This window comes from Calypte anna, chromosome 5A (assembly GCF_003957555.1).
Source record: "Calypte anna isolate BGI_N300 chromosome 5A, bCalAnn1_v1.p, whole genome shotgun sequence".
NCBI lineage: Eukaryota > Metazoa > Chordata > Aves > Apodiformes > Trochilidae > Calypte > Calypte anna.
In genome coordinates, this window is record NC_044251.1 from 38,661,210 (window position 1) to 38,673,615 (window position 12,406).

At 41.4% G+C, this 12,406-nt stretch overlaps 1 protein-coding gene across 1 annotated transcript in view; it reads right to left on the reverse strand.

The window, feature by feature from the left end:
• Positions 1-4,625: 4,625 nt before the first annotated feature.
• KIAA0586 (KIAA0586 ortholog) overlaps positions 4,626-12,406 on the reverse strand; it is a 79,845-nt gene continuing 72,064 nt past the window's right edge. The window contains exons 31-32 of the mRNA XM_030452371.1: positions 9,506-9,571; positions 4,626-4,892 (exon numbers count right to left, since the gene is read on the reverse strand). Coding sequence (XP_030308231.1) covers positions 4,747-4,892; positions 9,506-9,571 — 212 coding nt within the window. The 3' untranslated portion in view covers positions 4,626-4,746. The remainder of the gene's footprint in view (positions 4,893-9,505; positions 9,572-12,406) is intronic.

Genomic DNA, 12,406 nt, shown 5'->3' on the forward strand with positions numbered 1-12,406 from the left:
AAGACTAAGAGAGGGGTGAAAAGCACTTTTCCCCAAAATGGCCCTTTCTTGAGCTGGAAATATTGGGGAATGACCCCAAATTCCCCAAAGCACCCTGCTGGCTTCTGATCACACTTCTGATTTGGCTTTTCCTTGCCTTCTGGTTTCTAGCCTAAGTATGAAGCCATGCCTAGGGAAGAAAACCCCTGGGCTACAGGAATCCACCTTCTGCACTCACCTCTCAAGGCAGAGAGTGACTGCAAGAAGCTGGTTTCCCCATCTATGCAAAATGCAGCAGAAGCTCTGGAAATGGGCACAGGATTCAGGGTTTTATTACAGGGCATTACTATGGCCTCTGCTCTGCTGGCCACATCACCCTAGTGAGATTTCAGTAGTTTTTTGAGATTGCTGGAAAAAAAGCTGCTCTGGCAATTCCCTCACCTGGCTCAAGGTTGTCACAACATCAAGATTTGGATAAATGACCCAAGAAGCAAAATCACATACAAGTGTTCAAAGGTTGGGGGAGGCATCAACACCCAATCATTACCATCAATCTTGTAGAGACAACTTTTAAAGACATGGATCTAAATCAGGAATGCAGTAGAGGAAAGGGAGAAAAAAAATAAAGAGAGCTCCATAGGAACACGCCTTCCAACCAGTACCAGTGTCACAGAGCTCATGCAAATCCCACACCCATAACACTGTTGGACACTGATCATAGAATCATAGAATCAGCTGGGTTGGAAGGGACCTCAGAAATCATCAAGTCCAACCCTTGATCCACTCCCACTGCAGTTCCCAGCCCATGGCACTCAGTGCCACATCCAGGCTCTTTGGAAATATCTCCAGACACGGAGAATCCACTACTTCCCTGGGCAGCCCATTCCAATGTCTGATCACCCTCTCCAGAAAGAAATTCTTTCTAATCTCCAACCTAAACCTCCCCTGGCACAACTTGAGACCCTGCCCTCTTGTCTTGCTGAGAGTTGCCTGGGAAAAGAGCCCAACCCCCCCCTGGCTCCAACCTCCTTTCAGGGAGTTGGAGATAGTGATGAGGTCTCCCCTGAGCCTCCTCTTCTCCAGCCTCAACACCCCCAGCTCCCTCAGCCTCTCCTCATAGGGTCTGTGCTCGAGTCCCTTCACCAGCCCAGTTGCCTCCTTTGGACCTGCTCCAGGACCTCAATCTCCTTCCTAAACTGAGGGGCCCAGAACTGGACACAGGACTCAAGCTGTGGCCTCACCAGCACTTGCAATACTGAGAACAAAGACAGCTCATCTGAACCAGGGGAGGCTGACACTGACATCAGAGATATCACCTGACATCTTACAGAAGTGTCTCAGCCCAGGTTGGATGGGGCTCGGGGCAACCTGGGCTGGTGGGTTGGAACTGGAAGATCTTTAAGATCCCTTCCAACCCAAACCATTCTGGGATTCTGTGATTATGGCTGGAATGCTGACCCAAGAGGCTGCGCTGGCCTGGGAGTGCCTGCACCAGGAATTTCAGGGTGTCCTGGAGGATCTTTATGGCTGCCACCCTCATCATACAGCACCCCTCTATTTTCTTTTTTAGGTTTTTTTTTTTTCAGGGAAGGAAGGAGAAAAAAACCACCCTGGGTTTTGAGCACCTCGTTTCCCAGCAGCCAGATGTTACTTACCAAAGTCAGAAAAAAGATGCTCTGCAAACATAAACACTTCTGACATTTCAGTTTTGCACTTTCCTACCCTGCAAGCCCAACCCACGAACAAACCCCCTGTTCTACTCCTTTCCTAATAAAAGACATGAGCAAGCTTCACCAGGAATTCAGTCAAACCAAAAAATAAAGCCAGTGTTTTGGTTTCCAGACTACAATCCTCAAATCCAATAACATCCCATCTACCCCCCTCCCACCTCTCTGCTGCTAAGAATTAACTGAAAAATATAGCTGTATAGAGGTGGCTTTTTTAATACTTTTCCTGGATGGAATTCTATTTGATGCTGTTAAGCTTTGATGACATACCCCAATGACTTGCTTGGAAGAAATCCATTTAGCAGGCTTGCAAATCATGCTGTTTCAGTTGTGTGAGTGCCCATGAGAAATGTGCATTTTCAATCACAAAAGCTGTAGAAACAAAATGGAACTTGGAGATGCAGGCAGACGAATCCCTTATCACTGCTTGGCTGTGTTCACACAACATGTGCTTACCATTTCCAACTCTGGAAAACTATTTACAGGAATCTGAAATACAAGACTGAATCAAAAAATAAGAAATAGATAAATTTCAAGAAGATGCCATTTTTATTTTTTTTTCCTTCTCCCCATTTCAAAGGAAAAATGGAGACTCTGATTAAAACCAAAGCACAAAACCCTCCCCTCCCCCAGGCAGCCTTGAGCTTTTCCTAGGAATATAAATACTTGTAATATGATCTATGCACAGGGTGCCAGATTTACAGAGGTCCCCTTATGTTTATGTGGGAGGATAAGTTATTTTCAGGAAGATTTGGAGAAGGAAAACCAAATAGTTTGCTCTTCTTCACCTCCCCAAAACTGTCTTTGAATGGGAACACCAGAGGTTGCAGTGGGGATGAGCCATTCTCACATCCCACTGCCACAGCAGAATCCCCACCAGCAGCAGATCCTTGAAGCACAGTGCCAGGCACCCAAATGCTTCCAAAAACGATCAGTCAGTCTTGTCAAGCTGGGAGAGAACATAACTCCATGGGGAATCTTCAAAACTGATTGGAAATGATCCTCACTGGGCAATCCCTGACATGTTTTCCAAGAAACACAGCTCACACCTTCAGGTTTCACTCAGTGACAACACTTTTGATTTCAATGCATTTGTTCCCAAGCTGAGAAAAAAAATTTGGAGCCAAAGCTGTGATGTTCAGCAGTGCAGACAGCAATACCTGTCAGTTCTTCTCCTCCTGTGATGAGATGACCACCTCTCCCAGCAGCCAGGGCTGTCTCATCCCTCCCTCTGCACTCTCCTTGTCCCTGTATCCATCTCTTGTCTCCCATCTCATCTGCACTTTCTGCCCACGTGTTCCTGATGCAATTATTGGACCTTGGTTAGCAAAGCACAATCCTGATCCAGGCCTGGGCATAACAACAGCACAGCCCATTTGCTGTTTGCACTGAGAGAAAGGGGACCTAAATTATAGATTAGCATCCTAATCACCCAGCAGGTTGACAGAGCATTTAGAATATATTTTCATGAAGGTTTTCTCTTGGAGGAAAGCTGGTTTAAGAAACTCTAGCTCCAAGGTGACCTCATTGCCCCCCTGAAGGAGCTACAAGAAAGCTGGGGGAGGGCTTTTTACATAGTGGTAGCTCAAAAGAAAATGGTTTAAAACTTGGAGAGGGGAGATTTAGTTAAATATTAGGAAGAAATCTTCTAGTTTGAGGGTGCTGAGCCCCTGTCCCAGGTTTCCCAGAGAAGCTGTGGCTGCCCCATCCCTGGCAGTGTCTCAGCCCAGGTTGGATGGGGCTTGGAGCAACCTGGGCTGGTGGGAGGTGTCCCTGACCATGGCAGGGGGTGGGAACTGGATGAGCTTTAAGATCCATTCCATCCCAAACCATTCTATGATTCTAAATCAGTGCAGGCTACTAAAATAATATTAATAGGAGCTGGTCATGGTTATGTCTGCAACCATCTTGTTAAATGATGGAGTGAAGCTGTGCAGATGAAGTCATACACTACAAGGTACACATCAAGCTAAAAGCAGAACTTCTTCAGAGCTTTCAGGAGATGCCTTCATGTCCCAAGTCTTTGAAAATGCCACAGGATCTCCTCTTTTCCACAGATATCCCATGCAAAGCTCAGAGTGGATGAAGAACACACAAAAGCTGTGTTTGCCCTGCTTGGAGAAGAGCTTCCTTCCTGGTTTTCCTGCTGGAAGATGTCTGAATTCCACTTTTTTATATTTCTTGGATGCTGCTCTGTGCAGGTGATCCCACCTTCCTCCAGTCCTGCTGGATTTACCACATTTGTCCTGACTGAGGGTAAAAAAATAAAAAGAGAAAACCCTGGGAGTGTGACTAAAGATTATTTGGCTTCTGAAAGGTTGAGACTGCAGCAACCAGCTCTGTTTCATGAGAAGGAGGAATTTACATTAAAAAAATGTAAATAAAATAACCTCACCCACACAATCTCTCCTTCAGACATTTTTTAAGACAGGAAAACATCTTTAGGGAAATAAACATCAAAATGCTTGAAAATTCTTGGAATTCTAAACAAAGAATTTCTTCATAATAACAACATAAACTCTTAATGATCACTTTTACATACCATTTTGAATGACTTTCTGGTGACAGCAGTCCTCTAAAGATGAACAAGCTGTGAAGATACCTAGGAGCATGATTTTCTTGCAGACTTTGGTTTCAAATACATTTTCCTCTGGCTTGACATTCTATGTAGTGACATTATATTGATCCAAACATTTTTTTCCATCAGCAAGGCAGACTTTCTCTACAGATTTTAGTATCAATCACCTCCATGTTCATCTGTACATACAATACATAGTTAAGTGGCCTTTGCCATTAATGACTTAAACCCACAACGATTCTGAAAGAACTGCATTTTATTTGCTTAAAAATATTCTATATATTCACAAACAGAATCATTGCTTAAATTTAAAATCATAACAAAGTTGTAAGAAAAACAGAAGAACAAAAGCAGCACCGGAAGACTGGAACTTTGATAAAATACTCAGACTATCACACTAGACAGACAAGTGCATTGGTGACAAAATCTTCAGACAGCAGCTGTCATAAAAAGCTGAAAGCCTTAAAATGTATCTGTCCCTGAAGAATCTGAATTGCCATTTATACTGCTGGCACTCTGTGTTTGGTTATCTATATTCATGGCAGGCAGCTTCACTGACACCTTTGCTGCAGAAACATGTGAATTCAAATGTGGGGCAGCATCGTCTCCTAAAAAATAAAATAAATAAAATAACAACAAAAAAACACCACACAATAATAAAAAAAAAAGAACAAAACACATTATTTGCTGTCTATGACAAACAACTAAACTGTACTGAAGTCATCTCCATCCCACATTTCCATCTCCATGGAAATACAAAGTCATAAACCCCCCTACTTGTCCATGGTTTTGAGGCATTTCAGAGAGTGCTGGTTTAGTCATCAGAGTTGTCAGGTAACAAAAGGATGGATTTCTGTGCATATATACACTGGGTTATATACACAAGCACACATACAGATATAATCCCCACTGAGACCAGAATAATTTCAAATATGCATACTGGTGTTTTCCACAGAAACAGAATGAGATCTGTAGACAGTAACAGGATTGCTAAATTCCATCTCTATGTGTATGCCTGTCTGAATCAAAAAAAAAGAAAATAGCTTAGGAAAAAATGGTTTAGAAACCATTCAATTCGTTCAGCACTGTGTTTCTATATATATATAATCACAAAAAGCAAAGTAATTCAAGTTGAAGCCATTGGCTGCAAGTCCTCCAGAGAGAAAAACCCCCTGTAAATGCTTTGGCTGCCCAAAACACAAGTGAGAAGTTGTTTCAGTTCCTCCATATCTCCAACCCATCTCCCTCACTCATTAAGTGTTCTTCCTGCCTCTCCTTTGTGGTTAATCTCCCTTCTTTCATCCTCTGACAGACTCCAGAGAAAATATACACAGCTTTCCCCCTGGAGATGTGGCTTGCAGGACTTCATAAGCCAGGTTCATCTTCCAGCAAGTCCCTGATGGCACTTGGCCACTTCCCATTCCTGTGATCTGACCCTGCAAAGGGTGGGATGTCCTGGGAGAGGGACTGACCCCCCCAGAGTGCATCCACCACCTCCTGCAAGGGAGGGGAACATGTCCCAGGGACCTTCCAGCAGCAATGGCTGTTGAGCAGCTGGGAAAGATCACTGCAGGACTGAAAAACCCTGTCTAGGAATGAGTGGAGGGGTAGAAAACAACCTGGAGGCAGAGATGGGAAAGGAGAAGGGACAAGGGGAAGAGTATTTAGCCAGAGGAAGGAGACAAGATGAATCAACTCATGGAGCTGGGGAGGAAGACAGAAATCTGGCTGAAGATGCAGAATGAAAGAGGACAGGAGACAGCACTGGATGAATGGTGCAGCATCCCCAAAACTCCAAAAAGAGCATCCTGAGGTTTCAGTTGTCCTCAGGATATTTATTTTCATGTGCAGCAGCTACATGCAAAACAAACACACAGGAGTCTGTGTATAAGAGCAAAGGCTCTCTTGGAGTTTGTTCTTATTCCAATAAGCTATAACAATTCTTCCTTCCTCTGTGATAGACTAGGTAATTAAAACACTATTTTCCCTATAAAACCAAGAAGTTGGGCTTTTTCTCACCCCAGTTAATTATCTGCTATGTCACTGTAGTAGTAATCTGCTTTCATCTGACTTGTAGCAAAGCATGCTTCAAATGGCTAATTAAAACAACAAAAACCCAGTGCTAAAATAAAATTTTATCCAGTGTTTTTCATGCTAGAAGAGCTGCCAACAGCCCAGGAAGTCAAACATCAGTGAGGCCAAAGATAGTAAAGCCAGTGCATGGAACAACCCATGCCAGCCAGGTCCCCTGTCCCTCAGGACAAAAGCTCTGGAGAGGGAGCAAGACCACAAGAACGTTTTTTTGTGTCCCCAGGGAATCTGCACATCACCTCCCCACCATGGCCACTTACACATTTTGCAAGAAGCCAAATATCCATATTTTCTCCATCCTATCCTCACTGGCTGGACAGCCCTCAGCAGCCCAAAGCCCTCTGCCAAAGTTTGGGTTGGCATGGCCCCCAGCAAACCTAAGGCATGAGCTGGGAGATGAGAAATTCTCCATCTTCTGAACACCACTCAAAAGCAGGTTTCTGGTAACGCCATCAAGATGTGCAAAGCAACATCTGTGTTTTGTTTTTTCCAGAAGTACTTCCACCAGCTTAGTCTGCAGCCATCTTTGCGTGATAAAAAATAGGTTAATTCAGAAAGGGAGCTGGAGAAAAGCAAAGCATTTATTTGGGCAGAAGTGAAGCTGACACACAGCAAAGACATGGATGTGTAATGCCTGAGGAAACTCTGTAAATCAACCTAGAGTCTGGAGCAGCTCTCCAATACTGTATGCAGTTTGATGCTTTTAAAGCTTGACTTTGTTAATAATTTCCACAGTCATGTCACATTCCATGATGTCATTGTTTCAACAGCTGTCTTCAGGTTTGTTAAAAGAAAGAAAAAAAAGAGAAAATGGAGGGGAGAAAAAAAAAAGAATATTCCCTTATACCAAGGCTGTGTAATAACTTCCAAAGTATTTGATTCTGGGGTGCTGAAATAAAGTATCATATTAGTCTACATTCCTCCTAACACATGCTCTAATATATTTTACAGACATACTATAGTTCAATTTTATGATAGATATAAAATGTTAAAAGGACAGAAAAATTAAAATAATTATTCCATCCACTTGCTCAACAGGAAAGTTACCAGGTCATAAGTTATCTAAACATCTTTAAGGAGAAACTTAAAAATAGCCAAAGTAAAATTTTTCCTTGTTTTAAAAGTATAAATCTGAAGTCTTTAACTTTGTACCCAGAAAATACAGAACCTGCTTTTTCAGTATTCTAACTGTAAAAAAAGCCCCAACTATGGATATCCTATTTCAGCCACATTTCTGCTCCACAACTGTAACTTTCCAGGATAGAAAGCTGCTGGTCCTGAAACTGTGTTGGCCAAGAGATATAACTCTTACATGTGATTTATCATTAAAACATCTTGCTCAATCCAATCTTGTGCATAAAACACATTCATGTATGCATGCAGTGATGGGTATGAGAATAAATCCACAAATACAAGCACACAGGTGGAAATCCTTGAGTCCTGCTCACATAAATCCTATTTACTGATGTTTGTACACAGAGATAACACTTGCACAGGCTCTGGCAGCTCCTTCTTTATCAGTGTGATATTCCATTTTATTTCTTCCCTTCACCAGAGAAAAAACTCATAACCAACACTAAGATGGTTTTCTCTTAATCACTGTGCCAGAAGCACACAAATTGCAATGGTGCTTGTAAGCTTCTGATATGCCCTAAAAATGGAATGGAAAATTCCTCCATTCACAAAGCAGCACAGGGCAGGAAGGCAGGTAATCTTCCCAGCTTTTTTTCCCCCTCTTTAGAGGCTCTGGAAGTACTCAGTGCAATTTTGTAATCATGTACTTAGATGTATTTAGAAAATTTTTCCTTGTTAAAATCCCATAAATGGAACGTGTGACCTGAGGTGACCTCCAGTCCTCCAAATTCATTGTCACTGCCTAAGAGAACACATTCATATAAACTGTGAAAACTGACACTCCCAGTAAGTGTCTCAGGGTCCTGGACTGGCAGAAACTCAACAGCAACTGAAAACATCTTGGTGACCCCCTGATGGAAAAGGTCAGATTGCAGATTAGAGATTTTTCCTGTTCTTGGCAATCTCTAACAAATTCGTGTACAGTACTAAATTTCCAGATCTTTGTTTAACAGAAACATAAAAATTAATGGTGTGTCAGCCATCCAGTGACCTGTGAAGGGAGTTTTTCTCTAAGAGGCACCATCACACACTGCCTGTGCTATATTCAAGTGTGTGGTGAACGTATGCCAAATGGAAAAGGAATTAAACCCACTGAAGGGAGGTTTGGTTAGTCATACCATATGGCAACAATAAGAACAAAGGGAAATGTTTAAATCTCTCTTTTTAAATTTTTGGATTTGGCAAAATAAAAAGACTAAACAAGTCTGACTCTTAAGCCAAATAAAAACCATGTGCTTTAACCCCTTCAGGTCGGTGGCTATACATTAAATACAACTTCTCTTTTTAACCTATCTGGAGGCAGACCTGTGTCTTATAAAGTGAAAAGAACTCTCTTCTAGCCAATAAATAGGGAAGGCTTGAAGGATCAGGACCTGGGCTACAGTTTCAATATAAAACCTTAAACATAATTACTGCAATTACCTATGTATTACTTCCTAAAATTCAGAAACAATCCTCACCCCCTAGCAACTCTCCCTGTGCTCTCAGACATAACAACTGGAGCAGCAAACTTCCAGAGCAAGAAGAAACTTCCAAGTTTATGTAAAAAGGACTCCAGTGCAGTGCTCTCATTCCTTTAATAGCAGGAGCTGATATGAATGGCTTGTTTCTTCTTCTGCCAGAATCCGGCTGCTTCACTTTGTTTATTACTGACTTCAAAGTTTAAAACACTGTCCCATCCCAACAAATAACTTCCTCCAGATGGCATTATCTCAAGCATTCAGAGCACTGGGAATAGCACAGCACCTGCAGATCTGTTACTTGGCATCTTAAAATCTTCAATGAAAGTGCCTTTTTTTTTCCATGTCATTCCCCATTTCGGTTTTTCCACACACACACAAAAAAAGATTTATATCTGGGCTGTAGTTAAAAAGCCTATTAGCAGGGAAACAAAGTTGTCAGAAATTCTTTTCAGCAATGACTGTAAAGTAGAATGCTTAAAGCCCACATGTAACACAACCACTATCAGTAGAAACACTTTATCTGCTATCCTTACCTGTAAGTGAAGGTGTGAGGTATGTATCTGTGCCCAGGTGTGTCTGATCCATGTCTCCAGGGGTATCTATAGGGAATTACAGAAAAAAATACTCATTTTCATACCTGGTTGTACAGCCAAGTTACCAAGTACAGCAACCCACTCCTGGCAAAATCCAAATTACTCCAGATTTGCTGGACTAACACATACTGCAACATCCATCTTTTGATGTAAGCCATTCTGAAGGCTTCACTGAAAGAAGAAAATATACTGCAGTGTCAGTCATGTTACTATTTATAATTATACACAGGAGTTCCAGTTCAGACTCATGTCTGGCTATGCCCTGTGTTTCAGCTCCATAAGTCAATGCTTCTGTGATTTAATGGTTTATACAGTTGCAAGTGAGTATGGTAAGGAACCAGTCACATCACCTTGGGATGGTAAGGGACATAACATTCTCAGGAATAAGCAGCAACCACTGAAAGTTTCTCAAATAATCCAACTGTTTAGACAGAATTATTTTCCATCCATCAAAACTGAGAGCTCCCCTGCTTTTCTAGTCCTGACCCACTTCCACCTTGAGTCCCTGTGTATATTTATGTTGTTCTGGAGAAGGTGTCCTCCCAGCTCTGCTAGAACTGAAGCAAAACATCTTTAATCATATGTGCTTTTTAGGGCAGGGACTCGTTTTATAAATGCTTTGCTAAGCACAGGGCCCCTGGCTGCAGGTCAGACCACTGCCTTCCACTGGGACAGGAACAGAGAAAGGAAGAACAAGATGCTCTGCAAATGCACAAAGCTCTGCTTTCCACACTGCAAACCAGATTCCCCCAACTCAGCTGGTTTCATGACAAACAGAAAAGAATGGGCAAAGTTAAGTGAATTTTCTAGGGTTGAATTACATGAATGGGATAGATTTACAATTAAAACACTTCAGTTGTTTTACAGAAATGGACTGACATCTGTAGGACTCCAGCCAAAAATGTCTGGATTTAAAAGCATGAGTCTGAAAAAACAGTTTCATTCTCAAAAGGCTTCAGCCAACTCATAAACCCCCACAAGTGGGTCACAGACACCAGTGGAGACAGAAAACTATATAGTATGAGTTCAGCTCAAGTTTTGACCTAAACTTGGCAAATTCCATCTTCAGATGGTGTAATGTACTTAGAGAAACACAGAAAATAAACATCCATATACAAGTGCTTTTCTTTTCTTGTTTGTTTGTTTAAACCCTAATGCATATCCTAGCTATAAATATTTCTGAAAATAAAATAAATTCAGCTCCTCAATCAGTAAAGGAGGGTGGGACACAGGCTTGGAAGCTAACAAGTTTTTCAAAGCAGATTATTTGAAAATTATTTTTCCACCTCTCGAGTCCAAGTTCAAGGTTCAGTGGTTTTCCAAAACATGTTATATTCCCACCAATAACAACACTAAACAGAACAAAAACTAGAAATACATAAAATAAACTAGAACCAGATTTTTCAAAATCCTAACGCTGAGACTGGTAGGGAAGGGCAGACAGAAAGCAGCTCCAAAAACATCAAGAAATGAGATTGCAGAGTTTACTAAATAAATATTTCCTTTTGGTGCCTAAAATCTATTCTGTTCCTTTAGATCTGCCATACTTTGCACTGCAGAATATCTCTCACTGCTTAACAAGTTCTTTCCCTGGCCAGAACTCTTGCTGTTGTTTCCCAGCAAACCATTTCCAAAAGATTTGTAATGGTCTTTCTGAACAACTACAGTAATTATTAATATAAGAAGAAATATTAAAATTTAATTTGATTTTCCATACAGATGCCTGTAATTTCTGGATGTGTAATTGGCTGGAAATAAATAGACTTAACTTTTAAGCACTGCTGTTTCTTGACTGCAAGCAGGATCTTGAAGAGAGCTGAGATGAGGGGTCTGCAGTAAATTTTGAAGCAGCAGCTTCTGTTTCAAAGTATTAAAGGAGAATGAATTGGTTTCCTAGTGATCCAGAGACTCTGGAAAACACCAGGAAAATGTATCTTGTGCAAGGGCTGGAAGGAGCAGTCATTTCTAAGCCCACAAGAGACAACCTAAGTAAACAGCTGGTGGAATCATCAGAATCTGACAAGTGATAATTAAACCCCTGCATATCTACTTGTATAATTAATATTTAAATTATTCAGAAAAAACTAACATCTACATACCAAGGCTTTTTACCTGCAAAATTTAGCAGGCAACTGGACTGGGAGGTAATTTTAAGAGTATGCTTGTATAATGCATTCACCTCTGTTAATTCATACTTTTTAAGGATCCAAAAAGCATTTCAGTGCCAGGATCTGAAGCAACATTAAGAAACTCAAGAAGAATATGGACTAAAGTGAGCAATAGTGGGAATTCACATTAAATTCTAGGATAAAGTTATGCAGACTTCCCTCAGGATGCAGAATCATTCATGGCAACCCCAGCAGTAGGACTGGCTCCACTGAGATCTCCTATCTTAACAATATTAATTGCAGCAATACTGCCTCCAGCTTATCTACATCATACCACAGTGCTAGACATAATAGCATTTGTAGCCTACATGGGGAGTGGCAAGGAGAAAAAATCCAAAGCCTCTTCTTAATTCTTGCAAGTTACATGGCCTGTTTTCATTTTTAAAGGATTAAAAAAAAATTTAGACAGGTAATAAGGTTGAATGAACCAATTCAGTGATGTTTCATCATAAATTTGGGTTGCAGTGGGTTTGAAAATTAACATCTTCCCAGGTTACCATCAGAATGCAGATGGGTGTGTCAGTGAGGGGAACCCCTAAGCAAATGATCATAGAATCATAGAATTGGCTGGGTTGGAAGGGACCTCAGAGATCATCAAGTCCAACCCTTGATCCACTCCCACTGCAGTTCCCAGCCCATGGCACTCAGTGCCACATCCAGGCTCTTTGGAAAG